This window comes from Zingiber officinale, chromosome 5A, assembly GCF_018446385.1.
Source record: "Zingiber officinale cultivar Zhangliang chromosome 5A, Zo_v1.1, whole genome shotgun sequence".
NCBI classification, from domain to species: Eukaryota; Viridiplantae; Streptophyta; class Magnoliopsida; order Zingiberales; family Zingiberaceae; genus Zingiber; species Zingiber officinale.
Genome location: NC_055994.1, coordinates 130738001 through 130760465, shown reverse-complemented (window position 1 = coordinate 130760465; position 22465 = coordinate 130738001). Strand labels below are relative to the sequence as shown.

Here is a 22465-nt window from a genome sequence, read left to right as displayed (position 1 = left end):
GTCATATAATTTTGAAAGGTCATAACTTTTGATTTGAATTGAATCACGGGACACACAATATTATAAATCGAAGATCTATGAACGTGCTTTGATTTCATATATTTTGCATCTCATGATTCAACCCGAATCAAAAGTTATTATCTTTTAAAGTTAAACTTATAGTTATAGTAGTGACAATTTCATAGTTGTTGTAACTGAGTTGCCACATAGTTGTAGTAGCTACAGTTTCATAGCTGCTATAACGTATATGCTAGGTAAATTTTGACTCGGGTTGAATCACATGTAGGGTTGTAAATGAATTAAGAGTTCGTGAACAATCTTAATGTTCGACTTGGTAAGAGTTTGTTTATGTTCGTTCAATATACACAAGATCAATTAAACAAACAAACTTGAACAGCTCGTTAAACTAAACAAACAATCCTGAATACATATATGTTTAGTTTGTTAACGTTTGTGAACAATGTTCATGAAACATATTCATTAATAAAACTCTTACCAATATGCTAAGTAAATAATAAAATAAAATAAAATAAAATAAACAAATAAGTTTTAATTATGACAATAACCAATCAAATAACTAAAAATTTCAAACAATCAAATAAGTTTAAATTGATGAGTTTGAGTTCGATAACATCTAAATGAACCAAGCTCGAACCAAGCTTAAATTGAAAGCTCGATAATATATAAACGTACCAAGCGTAAGCCAAGTTTCAAAGAAGCTCATGCTCAAAAAAAATAAACAAAGTCAAGCTTAAACAATCATTTCAGAGGCTTATAGTTCATTTTAAGCTTAGCTCGTCTTGGCTCAGTTACCTTATCAAATAAGCTTGAACATCCTAAATCTCGTCTCGGCTTGACTCATTACAGCCCTAATCATAAGACGCACAATATATCAAATAAAAAAAAATCCTTGAATGAGTTTCAAATTGATATTGATATATTGTGTGTTTAATTATTCAACATGAATAACAAGTTATGAATTGATAAAGTTGAACTTGTAGTTATAGTAGTTACAATTTCGTAATTGCTATAACGTGTATGTTGAATAAAATTTGAGATGTCATAATTTTAACTCAGATTGAACTAAAAAAGCATAATATATCAAATCAAAGATCTATGAACGAACTTCGATTCGATATATTGTGTCTTATGGTTCATCCCGAGTTAAAAGTTTGATTTGATAACCTCTCAAAATTTACAATTTAATATTTACATTGTAGCAACTACGAACCATAATCGCTAACACACAATAAATCAAATCGAAGTTCATTTAGATATTTACAACTTGTTATGGGGTGAAACCCATAACGACCAAGTTTCAAGTTCGTTCAGATATCTATAACTTGAACCATATGACACATGCACAATATATTAAATCGAAGTTTGTTCAGATATCTATACCTTGTTATTACATGAAACACGTAATGGTCAAGTTTCAATTTCAGAAAATATCATTTAAATTCTTTTTGGAAACTTTTTGATTTGATAATAAATCAACAGAGGATGAACTTTTTAAAAAAGGGATGCTCCTTTGATTTTGACCGAATTTATTTAATTGGATAGAATTTATTTAATTTGATTGTCTATATCGTCAATCAACTGACAAAAAAAATTAATTAATTCAATAATTAATCAAATTAATCCATTTTATATCCATTTTATTTATTTGGTTTTAATAATAAAATTCAATTGATTCAATTTATTAAAAAAATAATTTAATCTATTAGGATTTATTCAATTTTGAATTGCTTTCTCTTAAAAGTGAAAGCAAACCAGTTGATCAGAACTTTGTAAATTAAAGCTCATAATATTATCATACACAGGGCCAGTTCCCAAGTATAATTGTGAAGCAGTTGTATAATTTGTTTCTACATGATACAAATAAAACAATAATCACAGCTAAAATCATGGTATCCAAGTTGCATTTAAAATCCATGGTCAATTCTCGCATGCAGCAGCAGAAGCAGCAGCAGCAGTAGAGAGATTAAAGGCGAGCAGCGGCAAGTTCCCATGGAAAAACATTTTCCAAATGCCTCTCCCGCTGACGCAATCGAAGGACGACGAGGAGCAATTCCCCACAAGCTTCTCCCACACGAACGCCTTAAACTTGCTGAAAAATGAGGCTCTGCCTCCGTTGCCGCCGGATCTCGCCTCTCCCTGCTCCAACGTCGTCATCGCCGCCGCCTCTCGCGCTCTCTTATTCGTCGGATTCAAATGAAAGCTGACCTTCTTGGAAGGCTCCACCCGGTGGAAGAAAGTGTCGGACATGACCGCGTGTGACACGAACAGCCCCTGCTGGAACTCCACCTTCTCGTAGGCCTCGCCGCCGCCGACGAACCCAACGCCGAAGTCATCGTGACACTGTGAAAAGATCGGCTCTGCGCCCACGCAGTCACCCTCACCTGTCAAGCTTAGCTCGTGAGCAACGTAAGAAATAATTAAGCAGAGATTTGCATCACTTGCATGGTAATTAATTCATATATATACCTTGAACTTCAACCTCTCCGAACTGCAACGGTGCAAGTTTCTCATCTTCCACAAGTATCTGTGGAACAAGGAAACTATATAACCCTAAGTGCATCAGGTGGTGTTGTTACACTTACACAATAAGCTTCTCGATCGATCGTACCTCTGTTGAATCGCAATGCAGCACTTCCTTCTCTTCCTGCAAACCCCCAACAATAATCTCAACCGTTTTTGTTGGCTCCCCGACAACACACTCAGTACTCGTTTGGCAAAAGTACTGATCACGAGCAGCTTCATCATTCCCTTGCAGTAGAGACGTGAACTCGTCGAGATGAGAATAGTTAGTTCCGACCCAGATGTGATCGTCGTCAGTGTAGTTGGAGATGGACAAGATCTCTTCTAAGGCGTTATCGACATGGTTATTATTAAAGTTGTTATCGAAATGCAGTGAGACTTTTGACTCGTTGAAGTCGAAGTGAGGGAAGTCCTCGGCCTCCAAAGCCGGCAAGGAGAGCCTGGTGCATTGCAATGAGGCATCCACCTGTTGAATATTGTGTTAAATTAATAATGTTAATCTTCTTTTCTTCTTCTTCTTCTTGTTTGATTTTAAGTCTGAAAGTCTACCTTCCATGGAGTAGTGTAAGAGAAGCATCTCGGAGTGCTGTGACCATTTTGAAAAGGAGAAGTTCCATGTATCATTACGTTCGACGAGCATGAACCATTTTGAAAATATTGATCCTCTTCGCTTCCTCTTGTATCCGCAGAGAGATCGATTGTTGTTGTTGCTGCTGCTGCTGCTGTTCGATGAGAAGAGGCACCATAATGCTCTACCATCTTAGGACCCGGCTCAGTCTTCTTGAACACGCGACACAGAGCGTATGCATCCTTAATTCACACAAAATTAATTAAAACTTCGATCGACACTAATTGATCATCATGAGCGTACGTACCTGTAAACCCGCAGCAGCATTCTCGCATTCCATATCATCAAGGCGGTACTCGTGCATGATCCAATCAGTGCGGGAGCCGTGTGGTGCTCGACCCCGATAGTAAACAAGGGTTTTCTTCATCCCGACCGCCCGTCGCTGCGAGTTCACCTTCCGGTCCTTTCCGGTGGCCTTCCAGTAGCCGGCCTGAGTGGCTCGGTTCGTCCTCGATCCGTTGGGGTATTTACGATCTCGCGGGCTAAAGAAGTACCACTCGAGATCTTTGCTCGGTAAAAATGACTTCTCTGATAAATTATGAGCATGAGAGACACTCTTAATTAGTATATTAACTGTTGCACTATATGAATTGAAGAAGATTAGGTCAAAATGAAGAATGCATTTAGAGATATGGTATAGGTAAAGTAGTAAAAGAATGCATCATTCTATCTTTCTTTCTGTGGACCATGGCGAATCTTCCGTCAAACCCTAGATATGCCAACATTTTGAAGAAGCTTTATGTACTTCCAAAGTATATTCTCTCTCTCTCTCTCTCTCTCTCGTATGCCCTATGTAGTGCATGCTAATTATGAGCTATATATGTAACTTTTTGACCTATAGATCGAATTGGCTTAAAGAACCAAATATATATATATGAGACGAGGCCTTTAACTTTAGATAAAATATATATTCTAGTTTCAGGGTTACTTTTGGTACGTGATCTTTAATTAATTACTACTCAAATATTATCTCTTGTTTCAGATTAAAAACTACTCAAATTTCAACAAGTGCAGGTTTAAGATAGTAATCCTAGCTATCGATCGTTAAACAATGCTTTATTTTTTAGGACAGATTTAATTATATATATATAATTTATTAAAAAAGCTTCCATGCATGCTAATATATACGACAAGAATTGGAATCTCAAGCTGGCTCCATCCAGAAGTAATCCAGGAATCGAGATGAAGTGCGACATAAGAACAAGAAAAACACCTTAATTCTCGTGTTAAATTTTAACACCAAATTAAACAATAATTAAGAAGGATAAGAATAAGAATCATTCATCAACCTGGTAACTGCCATGGCTCGCATTTGTAGAGGTCGACCTCCGGAATGATCTCTAGCTCAATCCTTCGCCCGTTGATCTTCCTCTTCAGGTAGTACACGATGAGCTCCTCGTCGGTGGGGTGGAACCGGAAGCCGGGAGGCAAACTCATAGGCGCCATGAACTTCAATATTATTGCAATTAGAAGACAAACCTGAAATCACATTAATCATATGGTAATTAATTAAGATATAATAGGCAAGAAACCAATAGCTAATAGAGTTTACATCAAGAGAGAAAGAAAGAAAGAAAGACCTTGGAGAAGAAGATGGTGAGTTGAGATGGGGGGAAATTGAGGAGAAGGGGGGAGGTGGGAAAGCCTTCTGTCCATGGCTTTTATAGAGGCTTTGGTGCGGATTCTCGTCGGCGTTCAAGAGAAGCTCTCGTTGGCTTTTGTGTGCCTTAATGGTTTTGCTTTTGTCTTTTACTTTGTCGATGGTGTGGCTTTGTCTTGTTCTTTTTTCTTCGGAGCCAGAGGCTTAGATTTTGGGGGGCCCTGGATCGGATCGGATTGGATTTGGAAGAGGGAGATTAATTGGCTTCTTGTACTTTTGGATTAGATATAACTTTTTCTTTTTTTTTTAATTACAAAGTATATATGGGGCCTGAGATACAGATCAGACGGCTCTATGGCAAGATCAAAAGTGGTGATGATGGCTTGGATTTCGAAAACTATACCAAATTGAATGTATGAATATGTGGACGAACTATATATATAATTTGTCTGATTAAACAGGTTCAGTTTAATTGTTGTTATTGACAAATATATTTCATTAAATTCGGAAATAGCTCGCCGACAAGCAGCAAAGAAATCGGGCAGGGGGCTTTTGGCACGTGGCTTAAAGTGATAGGAGTAAGGAAGGGGTGGGGGTTGGCCAGCTGGCCCCACTTCCTTTTGATCTGCTATTGGGAAAAATTAAAAAACTTGTGGCCCCCACCGCCACCTACTTTTCCTTTTGATCAATCCTTGCATCTTTGGGTGCCTTTTCCCTTTTTGGTTTATGCTTCTAGATTTCATTGGAATTTTTTTTCAGTTCACACCGTATATATAGCTACTAATTCAAGAATGTCTAATAAAATTTTTTTATCAGCATCCGAATAAATTAAAACATACTCAGGATTATTCATCAGCATAGTATGTTTAGATAATCATCTATTAAAAATATATATATCCCTTAATTCGTCAAAATTAAAATTCAATCCTGAAACTAAAAAAGTATCCTTAGTCTTCATGTTTGTATCTTTGATATTCAACTTTTATTTGATGAAGGCAACCTCCTAATCTTGTCTGTACGTACGTAGATACTTCGACCGAGGCCACCAGCAAAGCTTTTCCACCAAATTAACGCATGCTCTATGAGAGTATCGAATTGTGGCTCTTGACACCATCATGGTCTGACGCCAGTGGCTTCATGTTTGTACTTTGGTGCTTATGGTTCTTTTATCTTGATGTTTTTTCATAAATTATCAAACACAATCGATGTTGGATATTTATTTAATCGACGGTTTAATAAACATACACTAGTGATAATCATAAATGATCTTACATTTGCAACAAGTTCCGTTTTACTGAAAAAGGAAAAATAATTAGTCTCATAAATAACACACTTGACCATTCACCTTAACAAAGTTTATCTTGAGGGAGTATAAGATGAACAATTTGAGATGATAAATTATAACCATCTGGATGATCATTTGAATCTCAACAAATATTTAAGTATATCACGGTTGAGATAGATACTTGAGTCGAACAATAGGCAATAGAGTTGTAATTTGTTGTGGTATTGGGATCGATACTTGAGTGTCTTCTCGTGATGAATAGCTTTGGAAAGTGGCAAGCTTTATGTTCTTTAATTCACAAATCTGCCAATTAAATAAATATATGTATTGCTAAGCTCAAAATTGTTAGTCCGAGAATTAAATATAAGAGCCAGGAATCAAATAACCGAAAGATGGAGCACACAAACTTTTGCTAGTCCAAAATAGATAACTTTGCCCTTAAAAAAATTGAAGAGAAACCATGTAGCTTTTAGGTCTTCTTCATATGGCTGGGAAGAATATTTTCTCAACCGACCATCAACTATGATTTTTTTTATATATATACAACAGATAGACGGCATTCCTGCTGATTCACTTAATAGGATATATCAAACCTCATCGACCACAAACGAGAATGGTTACATTGACTCTTCAGACAAAATGGGTCCTTTCATTTGAATATGAAAGTACACTTTACAATGCTCAATTACTTTTAAAAACTGAAAAGATTTCCCTTCTTTTCCTAATCAATGAAACAACAAAGCTGGACAAGCAGCTCTAAAGCTACGACATAAATACTTTTATTATTCCATGATAATTCATCAAATGATGCCAACAGAATCGATGAATCACTTGGCCTACATTTGAACCATTGCACCCAGAATTACTAAATTGATGAATGATAAAACATGATGAACTTCCATAGTTATCGTGATCTCTGCCCTCACATTAGTTCATAGCTAATTTATCGCACAGTGTCTGGTATGCAGCAGTGCAGTGTTTGAATTTCTCCTCTGCTGCTATCTGTAAGTACATTAAATTAGCATGCAGTCAAAAACAGCATTCCTCCTTGGTCCACGTAATTATAGTTAAGACATAGGCATAGCGAGATGTGGAACAGAATTAACTAGCAGTATGGAATGATAATTTCAGACAAAGTCTATCATGCCCTAGTTTCCACTTGCCAAATGCAACCAAGTTTTCCATCCAACGCTATCTATATGTATATTTCATGCTTTAAACTCCCTGCAATTTTCCTCTGTGATTATCAGTACCTTTTTAAATATGAACCATGCAGATTAGGAGCTCAGGCCATTCTCTCAACTATGTTCCTACAATTATAAACAATGTCTTCCCTAACCCAACCTAAGGTAAAATCTAATGGCTCTATCAATTTGGTTTGTATTGGGAGGCTATATCAATTGAGTTGATATGGCATAGAAGCACAGCCAAAATTTTGCACTATCTGAATCAAACAGGTAGACCAGATTAATAAGAATGTGACAGAAATTCACTTCAGGTAGAAACATATGCTCGGCTTAAGTAGTTCACCAGTCACTTTTACACCTGAGATTACCCTCCACCACATATCATGCATGGGCCATCTGACATAAAAAGGAACCATGCAATCATAGTGACGCAGGATAATGGAAGATGACATTTTGCAATGAAGCAAGAGGATTAACTAGGAGGCTAGATGCCTGCAACAGTCATATTTTACTTGGTACACTAATAAATTCCAAATCAAATTTAGAACAAACAATTATAAATTATTAATAGATGGGAAAACATATATAAAGAAAAGACCAATATAAGGCTACCTTTGATGAACCTTGGTGTCGATCTGGATGCCATTTTAGAGCACAACTTCTGTATCTGTTGAGAAATAGTGAAAGCATGAATCTTTGATGTCCCAGACTTTTCAGGTAAAAAGGAGAAACAATGATTTCTAATCAACGACAAATTTGAATAAGTAGGAGAATTAACCTCACAAGTCATGATCAACTACTTTTCCTTTCTTTTCTAGCCCATTGTTCTTGTTACATGGTGTAAAAAGCTAGATTTTTAATGTTCACTCTGCTGTTTGTGTAGCTAAATTGACTGAATGTTCAAGATAAGGTTATTAGTTTATGGTAACTATAGGCGATATTATGCAAACAGTGAAAGTATAAATAAAATAAAATAAAATCTTGAATTATAGAAAAAATTAGAAACTAATGTTTTTAAGTAGAAATAAAACTAAATGCATGAGAAGTGATTTCATAAAAAGAAGAGAAAAGAGGAGTATGGATGAATGTGATATTATTGTAAGTAAGTCTTTGACAAGCAAATATTGATGAAATATCACACAAAGAATGGTTGGTTGGACGAGAGATGAGCGTTGGAATCTAGTGTGATTGCCATGTGTCTCCTATTCTAAAAGAGAAATTTTGTGGTAAGACCCATCATTCTTTATGCATCCCAGTGCTTGGCAATTAGAAAGCAGCTTGTACAAAAATTTATTAAAATTATAACGTAAATGTGTGAGATTACTAGAAATGTTATTAGAAAAAATATTACTATGCAGGAGCAGTTGTTGTAATAGAAATCTGTAATGCTATTGCCCAGTCGAAAAATGTAAATGTCAGTTGCATTGGGTCAGTAAAATCAACTGATCGGAATTGGCAAAATAATTTGGTAAACAATATTAAATATATAGGATAAGATTTAAAAAAAACTTAAAATTAGAAATATAATACTTCATAAGTGGTAACAGTGTTATATATGATCTACTTATTAATTGCTATTTAAAAATCCAACCGTTGAATTAATAGTACTGCTATAATTATTAAACTAAATAAAATCAACAGTACATTAAACTAAATGTACTATTAATAATTATATAAATTAGTTATTATAATATAGGTATCTGTTCTTAGGGGTGTCAATTCGGGTGAGTTAGATGGGTTCGGGTCAGGTTAAAGCAAGGATTTTACAACAAAAAAAAATCCCAACCCGTACCCGACCCGAACCTTACTCAGAAATCCTAAACCTGAACCCGGATAATCTGATTAAAAATAACTTTTTTTTTTGCTATTTTCCATGTAATTTTTTTACTTTTATCTCAATACTTCATTATTATACTAAGCTTGATATTGATATCCATAACAACATCTTAATTTTCAAAATAAAATTTAATTTAACCTAAAAAAATCCCACTAAACCCTAAATTCAGATCAACCTGGGTAAAACTGACCTGATCCTAACACAAATCGAAAATCCCTCAACCCGAACCCAACCTGGAAAACCCCCAACCCGAATCCAACTTGAAAAACCCCCAATCTGAATCTGATATTTTTTAGGCCGACTCGAACTCGAATCGGGTTGGCAGATCGGGCCAATTTTTGCCACCCCTATCTGTTCTTGTCAAAAATCTAGGAATGGTGTTGGAAACTTCAAATGGTCTTGCAATTTAATCATAATACAATTCATACTATAGCAATATAAAATGGGGGATGAATCAAGATTCTACTTTAATTAAAAGTACAATGAAATTAATATAGTAGCATATTGATGATTAATGAAAAGGTAATGAGCTCCCTCTTTGTATTACAGTAATTAAGTTATTAATTAATAACTGTTGAAACAACTGACGAAGTGATTAACTTATTTATTAATTACTCTAGCAGTTCATGAGGAGGACCCCACAAATGAACTCATCTATCAACCTCCTAAATCGAAGAGAAGTTTTCCTTATCCCTAACCTTCCACGTTCTTCCCTCTTCTTCCAAAGCTAGATTACCTGTTCCTAATGTTGAATGCAAATAAATGGCACTGAGGGCAATCTATGACTTCTCTCTCATATTCCAGCAGTTCCAATCTAGCAAAGTAACATTTCTCTAGCCAGTTTCTCCTCATTACAAATAGGCAAGAAATCAACCTATTTTGAAAATAAATAAATAAATCAATTATTCCCTCCCTTTTAGCACTCAATCCATTCAAATTTTTTAAAGACTAATTGCAATTTCGGATGTGAGAGGGGAAGATCAAGGCAGGCTAGCGCGACAAGCTCTGACAACGGATGGGTCATGTGCAAGGGGAGTTAAGCGAGTGAGGAAGATGAAGATTATGGCACAACTTTCCATTTACTCACTCTTTTCCTTCTTTTTCTTCCCTCGCCAAAGTACACAAATTCTAGAATTCCGTCTCCCTCTTTTCTTCCCTTCCCTTCCCTTCCCTTCCCTTTCCCTTCTCTTCCTTTGAATATACAAAGCATTAATTTCAACGCCTCGTTTGAAAATGCTTGTTTGGCTGCACAAAAGGATGATACTCAGTTTGAGATAATGTCACCTACAAAGAATCGTTGGCAAATCCAAAGACAAATATAGATATAGTGATAGTAGATGATGCATGCTGAGAACATGAGGGATAACTATACTTGTGATAGCATAGATCCAAAGAATGGTGCAGACAACATAAGATGGTCAAATACATGTTCCAGGTCAATAGGTTGCACAAGTCCCAAGATAATGCGAGTATGAAAAGTACGATTGCAAGGCAGAAGCAGTGTGAACAGGAAAGGAAGGTGGGCGGGCTGGAGGTCAAACAAGTATCTTTATATTTTTAAAAATATGTCTTGACCAACAAATTTTTTTTAGTTTGCAAAATTATATTTATGTTCACATGCAAAGATGTGAGGCAAAAACCAACTATTCTTGAAATATGGGAAAACTGTAACAAAATTAGATTGTCAGAAGCTGTGAAACTTACGCAGTTTTAACTTCTTCCAACTTTAGAGGGCCAGTTGCTTTTAATCCAAGAGCCAACCTTTCACCCGCAAAACTTTGTTGGTAAGAAGCATCAATTTCATCTTCTGTTTCATATGTCCAATTCCTAGAGCTTTTATGAGAATCATCACCAGAATAACTCCACTGAAAATTTTCAGATCTATAAAATGACCGATAAGAGAACCGCGCCCTTCCAAATGAAGAACGAAATATAGTTTCCACATCATCATCGTCACTTGAACAAAAATCAAATGTTCCATTCCCTGTAAATTTACATTATATCAGTTATAAATCACTGGCATTTAAATAATAAAGCACAAGATGGACAAGCAATTATTACATGTTCTCCTTTATAGTAATAATTCAACTCATATAACTGAAGTCTACTCTAAAACCTATTCCTATTGCTATACTTTTGAAGCTCACGATCATAAGAAAAGACATGATAAAAGCTATATTCCAATACCACTTTGACGTCATGTGTGAATCAAGGTAATGGATTCAGTAATTTAACATGTCAGTATAAATCATAATAATGATTGATTCTTCACTGAAATAAAAAATATATATATGGTAATGTAACTCAGATCCACATTAAAGATTGTGAAAGATGGCACATGAGCATCCTTACTCTTATTCCTATAAGATCCCTGATGAGGTTCACGAAAGCCATTCTTCCTTGCTTCTGTGGCCCAGAAGTGTTTTCTAAACCAGGGTGTTTCATGAAATGAGTCCTCATCCTCAGCTCTCCACTTCTAGAATCTCAAGGCAAGTAGAAATGAAAAAAAAAAGAATATTACAAAATGAAACGAGGTCCTCTTAAAGAGTTTAAGTGAAAATCATGCACAAAGAGTAGCGGAGGTTAGGAGGAAATATACTTACTGATTGAAGGAAATTACAGTCAGAATCAGTAAGTAATTCAATCCTCCTAACTTCCTAAGACATATGGTTAACATAAGTATCTCCGAAGATATACTAAAAACACCAAGAGTAGCACCCAACTACTCGAAGCATTCTCATGTCACTCTGATACCTTCCATTATATAATACACCAACATGATTGAGCAAGCAGAAAACTGCAAATAGTGGAATTTACCTGAATGAGGTACTCAGCGTATTCTGAGAGATTGGAGACTACTTTCCTTTTAGATTCCATATATCTCTTCTGATTTGCATAATAATCAAATCGCTGAACATGTAACTCAGTTAGAAACCAAGATGGCCAGAACAATATAGTCCATAAAAATAAGAATATAAAAAATTCTCAGAAAACAACAGCAATGAGCTTTTGCAGTCAAAAGTTTCTATTTCAAACTTTTGCATAAGAGTATGGAACCCACACATATGCAAAAGAAATCATAATGCCCTTTTACCATGATAAATCAAATAATGAATAAAATATAGGCCTGAACTTCTTGTGCCAATTTTATTCTGCTCTAACTTTGGAGTATAAGCAATATGAGTTTGGACCTGAAGGGCCTCTTTAACACTCAAACTAGAGAAAAACAAACAATATCATCTTTGATGGCTCCTTCATTTCTAAAATAGAATATGCAGGGACAGGCTTGATTTTGTTGAATGTACAAGACTCAGTCATGCCAGCAGAATGGAATGTCAAAATGTAGAAGTGTCTACCGAATGTTAGGCATTTCTAAGTAGGTGTCCCCAAGAACTATCAGAAATTTGAATCTATTCAGCATCTGCATTTGAATGATATTAAGAAGAAACAAAACCACCAATGCCAACACTTATCTAAAACCATGATCCAATCCTAAATAGTTGGACCAACACAACTTGATGCATTTCTGTTCGCACAGCATGCAGCGGCTACAACGACTGCAAAGGTGGCGACTTAGTGTATGAAGGTCTTGGTGACAGTGTAAGGCAACGAGTAGGCAGAAGACCTTAGTGGTGATGTTAATTCAGTAGTTCTGATGCAGCCGATACTATCGACTCTGTTGATTCACGCACGAATACCGAAATTGATACTTCTAATCCTTATTAATTCGAAGAAAGAATACCCGGAAGAAGGAAAAACTCATCATTCCTCGAAGGAGACGATGACTAAAAATAGTATTAAACCAAACTGTATTGAAACATGAAACAAGACCCTTCAATAGACCGAATACCCTAATTTTAAGATAACAATTCCAAAATTAACCAAAAAATCAAAAATATGAAAATTACTATAAATAGTAAAAAAAATGTTTGGATGCTCCAAAACAGGTCTAAACAATGGAATTTGGACCCGAAACATGGTGATTACGGGTACCCCGGTAATAAACATATATCTTCGCATTTTGCAAGCATGACCACCGACAGAACTTGATTTCGAGTCCCGAGTCAAAAGTTATGACCTTCGGAAGATTGCCCTGTCAAACCCGTATCATTCTCCTCGGGATGGAAAAAATTCACTCTCAAATTGTCAGCTACTCCATCTTCAAAAGAATCGCCATTGAAGAGAATCAAATGCTTCCCATTAAAAACATCGACCATGTGAATATGACTAGGCAGCCTCAAGCGACACGCATTAGGGTTTATTTTCTCAATAATCTCAACCGGCCCAATCTTCTTGGCTAATAGTTTGTTATAATCCCTAATGGCAAAACAATCCTTCGTTAAAACTGCCCACACTAAGTCCCTAATATCAAACTCCAAGTGTCGTCGCCTTTGGTCTGCTCTTTCTTTGTACTTCAAATTAGAGATGGATAAATGATCTTGTACCGTTTTATGGATCTCCTGCAAACAATTCATGAAGTCAATTGCGCTACTACGTACTAGAGTTGTGCTAGGCAATGTCAACAAATCCAGTGGACGACGAGGCTGAGCTGAATAAACCACCTAGAATGGACTGAAACAGTACTTCTATTGACGGCGTGGTTGTGAGCAAATTCCGCCTGACACAGCTTCTGATCCCAACTCTTCACATGGTCTACTACTATGTAGCGCGGTTAGTTTTTGAGTGACCTATTCACAACCTCCGTTTGCCCATCTGTTTGAGGATGATATGCACTACTAAAATTCAACTGTGTATTAACCATCTTCCACAAGCTACGTTAAAAGTGGCTACAGAACCGATGTCCCAACCCGAAACAATAACAATGGATGTTGACAATCCATGAAGATTGTAGATATTCCGAAAGAAAAGTTGTGCCACCATAGCAGCATCTGTAGTGTTCTTGCAAGGAAGAAAATGAACCATCTTAGAAAATCTATCAACGACAACAAAGATGGAATCATTACCTCATTGGGACCACGGCAGGCCGAGCAAAAAATCCATGACAATATCAAACCAAGGACGAGAAGGGATCGACAAAGGCATGTATAAACCCGCATTAGTGGCTGCCCCTTTAGAGACTTGACAAATTTTACACCTCTACACATATTTCTCTACTTCTCGTCACAATGTAAGCCAAAAGTAGGAAGTTTGAACCAATGTTATCAAAATCGCGAGTTGACTCGTAAACTCATACAAATCACGAGTTTACTTATGAAAATCGAGTGAAATCGTGATAAAATCATGTATTAAAGTAAAATCGGATCAAAATCGTAAAATCACATTTAAACTTGTAAAAACATGATTTTTGAAATAATTTTATTGATTTTGTGTTGTTAATAAAAGGGAACCATTTTGGACAAAACGATATCGTTTGGGGACGATTTTAGATTTGCACTTGTCTATGAATGATTTATATTAATTTGTTATCTTGTGTTTTATTTATCTTTGGACTTAAGCTTTAGACTTGAATTTATGTTTATGTTATGTTTTCATGACAAGTATTTGGTTGTTTAAAAGTTTAACATTATGAGTAGTTTATGATTATATGAATTAAAATGTTCTATATGTAGATTTATGTTATAATTTGGATTAAAATATTTAATGATCAATTAAAAAGAATATATCAAGTTTCTTTTAAAATTGATTTAAAGTATGATGTAAAATCTTACGATTTTACGATCCGATTTTATGACTGCTCTAACGATTATACCTAAACTCTCGATTTTGACAACACCGGTTTGAACCAAATGCAGCATTCACTCTCGACCAACATGACCCTCACCATGCAATTCCTTAATTATCTGTAAGCAACGACTACAATTTGGAATGCATAACTGATTATCTTTAAACAGAAATCCCTCATGTAGAAAAAATTAATCCTCTTCCCGCTCGTACATCATGCAGCATTACTGAAAAATAAGGATCGGTATTAAGCAAATCACAAAAAGAATCATACCCTGCTACCTCGACCCACATAGTAACTATAAAGTTGCTCCTGCGACTTAAAGCATCTGCCACTCTATTAACAACCCTTGCTTTATATTTAACCACATAGGTGAACTGTTCCAAATAAGCAACCCATCTCGCATAGCGGAGTGACACCTTGTCTTGCTGGTGTAGGTGTCTTAATTAATCATGATCTGTATAAAACATAAATTCTATGTGAAACAAATAGTGACACCAATACCTCATGTCTTGCGCAACGACATAGAATTCCACATCATAAGTATTGTAATTAAGTTTTACTCCATAAAGTTTTTCACTGAAAAATATCATGAGTCTACTGTTCTGACTGAGTTCTGCGCCAATACCAATTTTAAAAGCATCTGTGTGCAACTCAAATGGTGGTGAAAAATCTGGAAGGACTAAGATCGGTGCCGTTGTGAGTTGTTCTTTAATCAATCGAAAAGCTGACTCTGCATCATCATGCTACTCAATTCTGCAACCCTTCAAACAATTTGTCTTGCTTTTGTTAAGGTCATCGGTGTAAGTCAATCCCAGACTGCTTGTATCTTAGTTTTGTCAACTTCCAAACCTGCTCCTGAAATCACATACCCTAAAAACAACATCTTGGAAGACAAACACACTTTCATAACAACATAAAATTTTTCCATGCGCAACACATTAAAAACCTCTCATGTGCTGTAGATGTTCTTCTGAAGTCGCACTATATATAAGGATATTATCAAAATACACCACAACAAACCTACCAATAAATGACCGCAACAATTGATTCATCACACGCATAAAGGTACTAGGGGCATTGGATACACAAGTCACTCATACAACCCCTCCCTAGTTTTAAAAGTTGTTTTCCATTTATCCCCTGGCCTAATGCGAATTTGATAATACCCACTCTTCAAGTCCAACTTGGTGAACACAGTTGCTCCACTAATCTGATCAAGTCATCCAAAGAGGGAATCGGAAAGCACTGACAGTGATTTGATTGATGGCCCTACTATCCACGCACATATGTCAAGATCCATCTTTCTTTGGTACAAAAAGGGTAAGTACAACATAAGGACTCATACTTTCCCTTATATGACCTTTAATCAACAAATCTTCAACCTGTAGTCATAATTCTTTATGCCCACGCATACTCATCCAGTAGTGCGATCTGTGCGGTAGAGATGCTCCTGACTCCAAATCAATATGATGCTGAATACTCATTGAGGAGGTAACTCATCAGGTAGCTCTTTAGAAAAGATATCACCAAATTCTGAAATTAATGGAGCCACTAAATCTGGGATAGTGCTAGGTTCAGATACTTCTTTGCCCATCAACATAAACCCCATTTTTGAATTCTGCAACTTCTCATTCAACTGAGCCATGGATAATAAAATCGACGCTTCACCTGTAGGCCTCATTTGCTCCACTGCTGGTCGGCCAAGTAGTAGCAAAATTTTAGCTCCCTCAAATACAAAACTATAAGTATGAGTTCGTCCATCATCATCAACAGGTAACAAGCATCCATCGCTACCACGTCACACCAAATAGTATCTTTATATTTTAAACCAATAGAAAAAGAAACAAGAGTCGTTCTTGACACCGATACCAAATAGTGACACTAATACCTCACATCTTGCACAACGGCATAGAATTCCATATCATAAGTATTGTAATTAAGTTTTACTCCATAAAGTTTTTCACTGAAAATGCCACGAATCTACTGTTCTGACTGAGTACTGTGCCAATACCAATTTTGGAAGCATCTGTGCACAACTCAAATGGTGGTGAAAAATATGGAAGGACTAAGATCGGTGCCGCTGTGAGTCATTCTTTAAGCAATCGAAAAGTTGACTCTGCATCATCAGTCTACACAATTCTGTAACCCTTCAAACAATTTGTCTTGCTTCTGTTAAAGTCATTGGTGTAAGTCAATTCTAGATTGCTTGTATCTTAGTTTTGTCAACTTCCAAACTTGCTCTAGAAATCACATACCCTAAAAAACAGCACCTTGGAAGTCATAAACACACTTTCATAATAGCATAAAATTTTTCCATGCGCAACATGTTAAAAACCTCTCATGTGTTGTAGATGTTCTTCTGAAGTTGCACTATCTATCAGGATATTATCAAAATACACCACCACAAACCTACCAATAAATGACCACAACAATTGATTCATCACACGCATAAAGGTACTAGGGGCATTGGATACACACATCACTCATACAACCCCTCCTTAATTTTAAAAGTTGTTTTCCATTCATCCCTTGGCATAATGTGAATTTGATAATACCCACTCTTCAAGTCCAACTTGGTGAACACAGTTGCTCCACTAATCTGATCAAGTAAATCATCCAAAGAGGGAATCAGAAAGATGCCAAGATCCATCTTTCTTTGGTACAAAAAGGGTAGGTACAATATAAGGACTCATACATTCCCTTATATGACCTTTAACCAGCAAATCTTCAACATGTAGTCACAATCCTTCATGCTCACGTAGACTCATCTGGTAATGCAATCTGTGCGGTAGACATGCCCCTGGCTCTAAATCAATATGTTGAATATCTCGTTGAGAAGGTGACTCATACCTCTTTAGGAAAGACATCGCCAAATTCTGAAATTAATGGAGCCACTAAATCTGGGATAGTGCTAGGTTCAAATACTTCCTTGCACATCAACATAAACCCCCTTTTTGAATTCTGCAACTCCTCATTCAGCTGAGCCATGGACAATAAAATCGACACTTCACCTGTAGGCCTCGTTTGCTCCACCGTTGGTCGACCAAGTAGTAGCAAAATTTTAGCTCCTTCAAACACAAAACTATAAGTATGAGTTCGTCCATCATCATCAACAGACAACAGGTGACAAGCATCCATCGCTACCACATCACACCAAATAGTATCTTTATATTTTCAACCAATAGAAAAAGAACCTTCTTGACACTGATACCTCCCCCCCCCCTCTCGAGCCATGCTAATTTGTCTAGGTTGGGATGATTTTCTATTTGAATATTTAACTTTTGAATGTTCAGTAGATATGATATTTTCACAACTCCCAGCATCAATCACAAAACGACATACTTTGCCCAAAACAATGCATGTCGATTGAAAAATATTACTTCGCAAACGATTATCGTCTACCGATTTCTACGTCAAATGTCGAACCAACAAAGTTGTTCCAACATCTCCTTCCAACAACACTTTGTCAGCAGCCTCCTCGTCATACTCAAGGTCTCTAGAGAATTCTGCTATGTCATCTTCACAATCTTCATTCTCCACGAATAGTGTTTTCTTTGCTATAGCCTTCTTACAATCCGATTGTCTATGCCTAATCTCTCTATAATTAAAGCACTTTATTCCACCACCACTACTGCCGTTTCCTCTATTAATTTGTTTGACACCCCTGTTACCAGAAATCAAATCCTCTGTCCCACTTTTCTAATCGGGCCGACGGCCGGAGGCTGCCGACAACAAGCTGAGGTGACGAGTAGGACACGGGGACAAGGGATTTTGGGAACAAAAGATCCGATCTCCTGTTACCAACCCCAGCACTCACGCTACTAGTAGGAAAAATTATACTATTTCATCGTGCATGATTTTCTACCACTAAGGCCCTTTGGTGCAGTAGATACAAAAATAGGATCAAACATATTAACCATGTCTTGAATCTAATATCTCAACCCCACCATGTATAGTGCTACCAACTAATCTTCCGTCTCATGTATTTCATTCTTCGCAATTAGTCGAAAAAATTCAAAAGTATATATTCATCCACTGACTGGTACCTTGCTTCAGATTTTGCAATCTTAGATATATTAGTCGCTGGAAGTTGTATGGCAAAAAGGTTTCCCGCATAAGCTTCATCTTTTCCCAATTGGTAACTTTTGCCTTACCCAACTTGTTTCGGGTTAATTTCAGTCGCTCTCCCGCACAATCTAGTCGCAACTAAAGGCGCCCACTTGTCTTCAGATACTTCTTTAAAATCTAGGATTTCCTCTACAAAGGTTAGCCAATACAAGAACTCCTCAGGTTATAGGTTGCCATAAAACTCAGGAATTTCCTTTCTCATACCTAACTCCCGATGTCGGCGATCTTCCTCTACTATTGTCTGACGTCGCCTGTGGGAAGCCTCCTCTTCATAGGCTGCCTCCTACCCGTTTCCACATCTGAGTTCGGTTGAGGACGATGATGGGTTAGATTTCTTCTAGTTTGGTTCTCGAGCAAAACCTCCATCCTATCAGCAAGTCGTTCCATGACCCCTTCGGCCCCCCCCCCCCCCCCCCCAACTCGTTCATCCATCGTCTCTTGAAACCGTTGTTCCTGATCATGTTCATACATGTTGTGTATGTTGTCAACGCGTTGTTGTCTTCTCGGAGGCATGATCTCGCAGGATCACTTCGGTTCTCTTCTCGGAGGCATGATCTCGCAGGATCACTTCGGTTCTGATATCAACTGACACAGCGAATACTATCAACTCCATTGATTCGCGCACAAATACCAGAATTGATACTTCTAATCTCTATTGATTCGAAGAAAGAATACCAGGAAGAAGGGAAAACTCGTTGTTCCACGAAGAAGATAGTGGCTAAAAATAGTATTAAACTAAAATTGTCTTGAAACATGAAATAGGACCCTTAAATAGACCTAATACCCTAATTGTAAGACGACAACAACAACCACCAAGCCTTATTCCACTAGGTGGGGTCGGCTATATGAATACCATATCTCCAACTATATTATCATTTCTACTTAAATAAATTTTATCTTATTTTTTATTTTTCACCAAGTCTTTTTTAGTCTTCTTCTTTCGCATTTGATATGCATGTTTGTCATAGTTTCACATCGTCTGATTGAAGTATTTATTGGTCGTCTAAGTGCATGCCCGTATCATCTTAAACATGTCTCTCGGAGTTTTCCCTCAATAGATGCAACTTCGACTTTCTCTATAATGCTCTCATTTCTTATTCTGTACATTCTTGTATGTCCACACATCCACCTTAACATCCTTATCTCTGCAACTCTCATCTTCTGCTCATGTACTCGAGTCATAGCCCAATATTCAGTTCCATATAACATAGCAGGTCTAACTGCGTTTAGCCCAACATTCAGCTCCATATACCCTAATTGTAAGACAACAATACTAAAATTAACCAAAAAATCAGACACACAAAAATTACTATAAATAGTAAAAAAAATATGTCCGAATGCTCCGAAATGGGTCTAAACGGTGAAATTTAGACTCAAAACTTGGCGGTTACAATACCCAGTAATAAACGTAGATCTTTGAATTCTACATGCGTGACCACCAACAAAGTTGATTCCAAGTCCCGAGTCAAAAGTTATGCCCTTCGGAAGATTGCTATGTCAAACCCGCATCAAGTTCACAAAAAGGGAGTAAAAGAGGATGATTTCATTCATCATCTCCATGAAAACAATTTTCATCCCTCCCCTTACCCTTCTCTCCTTCCTTGTCTTCCCTTCCAGTTTCCTCCACCAAAGTAAACTGACTTTAGGGAGTAGTCAAACATATTCTGCAATACAAGATAAGCATCATGTAAGATAGTACAAGGTAACAGAGAAAAATAACCCATCTTGCTTGAGATATTCAAGACCCATTACAAGAGTCCTTGGGAACTCAATTGCATGCATACTATCTCTATACTTCTAGCCCTTGAAGTTGCCAAGGTCATTTATCAGTCAAATTGAATTATTTGGAATGAATCATATACCTAGTGGTCAAGGAAAAATAATGATCGAGTCATCAGCAAGATTACCTAGAGATTTGAATTATGGCACAAGGTCCTTTTTTTCAATTAGGTGGGTAACATATCTTAGAAATCAGTGTTCTCACTTACCTTAATTTCATATCAGCTATGTGTCTTTCCCATACTGTCTTGGTTCATACATAAAATGTCATATATAAAATGGACCTGATTTAGAAGGAATTTCTTTTGGCAGTGTGTCTGCTTATCCATTTTAAACTTAGGCTGTACCTCTTTCAAAGTGGTGGTCTTTCTTGAGCTATGTTTTTCTCCTAGGGCATGTTGTTAAAGACTCCTATCTCCAAATGGCAATTGATCACTTATGGAGAAAGATCAACTGTTATAAAAGAAAGGGGAAAAAAGGAAAGATAAGAACTCACATTAAGGAAAGAGAGGAAACAGGAAAACTGTTTGGACCCTTCAGAAAAATTCTCACTATTCATGATAGGTTTGACATGGTTGGACTTGAACCGACCCTGTGGGTCATCCGAGATGGCATGGGGCGGAAGTTGCTGCAATGAGGCCACCGGGTCGAAACTCAGTGGCAACGGGGGAATAAATCCCCTATCCCTGTATTCCACCCGGTCTGTCCCATGTTAGCTCGGGTGCTGCGATTTACCTCCCTCACAATGACCGTGGGTCCGGTCGGTGGGGGACCTGGGGGCGAGGGTTTCGCCTTTTTGCTGCAATGGTTGGACTTGAACCCTTCAGAAACCTAGTTAATGGATTTCCAGCACCTGTGCATAGGCTTGGCCAAGCTCCCTGTCTGGAAGACCAGCAACGAGAAAATATTTCACGGCCAGTAAAATGTGCCTAAGGACATCATGTTTTTTTAGGTTCTCTTTCCTGTTGTCTGCTCCTGTAGTGTCAAGCCTCTGCATGGATGAAGGTATCAGAAGATGCTTCAACGAATTCACCAACTTTTACTACACCACCGAAGGATTGAAGCTGCTCCTCATCTTCTTAAACTATTCATTTGCCTACTCGCTGCTTTTATTCTACATGGTTCTCATTTGATGTACTGCTGCATAATTTTAGTGGGCCTTTGACTGTATGTTTCGATCTTCCGAGTTCAATTTCCAGTGAATTATGTTCGCCCTTAACTCGTTTTTTTTTCAAATAAAAGAACAAAAAAATGATGTTTCAACCCTTAACCCTATAATATGTTATTCCGCAAACGGTAGAAGACTGATCGAACAAAATCCTCAATTTCAACAAAAAATAACTAATTTGAACTCATTCGTGTTTCTTCGAAGCGATATGGAAAACTCATCTACTCAAACATTTGAAGGACAATGAAATCCCTAAGCAACAAGGGGAAAAAAAGAGTACCAGAATTGCAAAAATAACGATAATGAAATATAAAAACTACAAGGAAATAAGGACATCGACCGAAACTCACAGAGTGCCCGTAGTTCCTCCACTTGCGCTCCAAGACGGGGGTTGAATGGAAAAACGAGACGGAGTTCGGAGAGAAAGGAGAGGGGCGGTGGCCGGCGAGGACGGCTCGAGCAACGGTGTTCATGATCGAAGAGACGGGGCGGCGGCAGATGCGGCGGGACGGAACCCTTTCTCATCCTCTCGTCGCACCGCGGCGATTGCTACGAACCATTTTGATAGCGGTTCGAATTGGGCTCATAATCGCATCATTTCCGGTTCGAATGACCAAAAGAAGGGA

The 22465-nt window shown here is 37.2% G+C and overlaps 2 protein-coding genes across 3 annotated transcripts; both read right to left on the bottom strand.

The window, feature by feature from the left end:
- Nucleotides 1–1831: 1831 nt before the first annotated feature.
- LOC121983244 (NAC domain-containing protein 86-like) lies at nucleotides 1832–4786 on the bottom strand. The gene is made up of 7 exons (XM_042536196.1): nucleotides 4750–4786; nucleotides 4459–4648; nucleotides 3417–3697; nucleotides 3091–3351; nucleotides 2630–3007; nucleotides 2488–2545; nucleotides 1832–2402 (listed from the first exon to the last, which is right to left on the bottom strand). The coding sequence occupies exons 2-7, from the start codon at nucleotides 4613–4615 to the stop codon at nucleotides 1939–1941; spliced, it is 1599 nt and encodes a 532-aa protein (XP_042392130.1). The 5' UTR covers nucleotides 4616–4648; nucleotides 4750–4786; the 3' UTR covers nucleotides 1832–1938.
- Nucleotides 4787–6653: 1867 nt separating this feature from the next.
- LOC121981805 lies at nucleotides 6654–22434 on the bottom strand. 2 transcript variants are annotated; one of them, XM_042534534.1, is made up of 6 exons: nucleotides 22190–22434; nucleotides 11896–11988; nucleotides 11431–11554; nucleotides 10783–11062; nucleotides 7854–7908; nucleotides 6654–7056 (listed from the first exon to the last, which is right to left on the bottom strand). In XM_042534534.1, exons 1-6 carry the CDS (start codon nucleotides 22310–22312, stop codon nucleotides 6982–6984), a joined length of 750 nt encoding a protein of 249 aa, XP_042390468.1. In that variant the 5' UTR covers nucleotides 22313–22434; the 3' UTR covers nucleotides 6654–6981. The 2 variants fall into 2 exon arrangements, with proteins under 2 accessions (XP_042390468.1, XP_042390469.1); XM_042534535.1 differs by lacking the exon at nucleotides 22190–22434 and adding an exon at nucleotides 15035–15619.
- Between the last annotated feature and the right edge of the window lie 31 nt (nucleotides 22435–22465).

Bases quoted from the DNA above. Each gene is read 5' to 3' on its own strand.
- LOC121983244 (XM_042536196.1), bottom strand. From the start codon at position 4,615: ATGGCGCCTATGAGTTTGCCTCCCGGCTTCCGGTTCCACCCCACCGAC. The intron at 3,698-4,458 runs GTTGATGAATGA...ATAATTTATCAG, and splicing joins CGAGCCATGGCAGTTACCAG to AGAAGTCATTTTTACCGAGC. The intron at 2,546-2,629 runs GTACGATCGATC...CTTGTTCCACAG, and splicing joins TGCATTGCGATTCAACAGAG to ATACTTGTGGAAGATGAGAA.
- LOC121981805 (XM_042534534.1), bottom strand. From the start codon at position 22,312: ATGAACACCGTTGCTCGAGCCGTCCTCGCCGGCCACCGCCCCTCTCCT. The intron at 11,063-11,430 runs GTAAGGATGCTC...GTAAATTTACAG, and splicing joins GGGATCTTATAGGAATAAGA to GGAATGGAACATTTGATTTT. The intron at 7,909-10,782 runs GTAAGTTTCACA...ATTTCTCAACAG, and splicing joins TTGGAAGAAGTTAAAACTGC to ATACAGAAGTTGTGCTCTAA.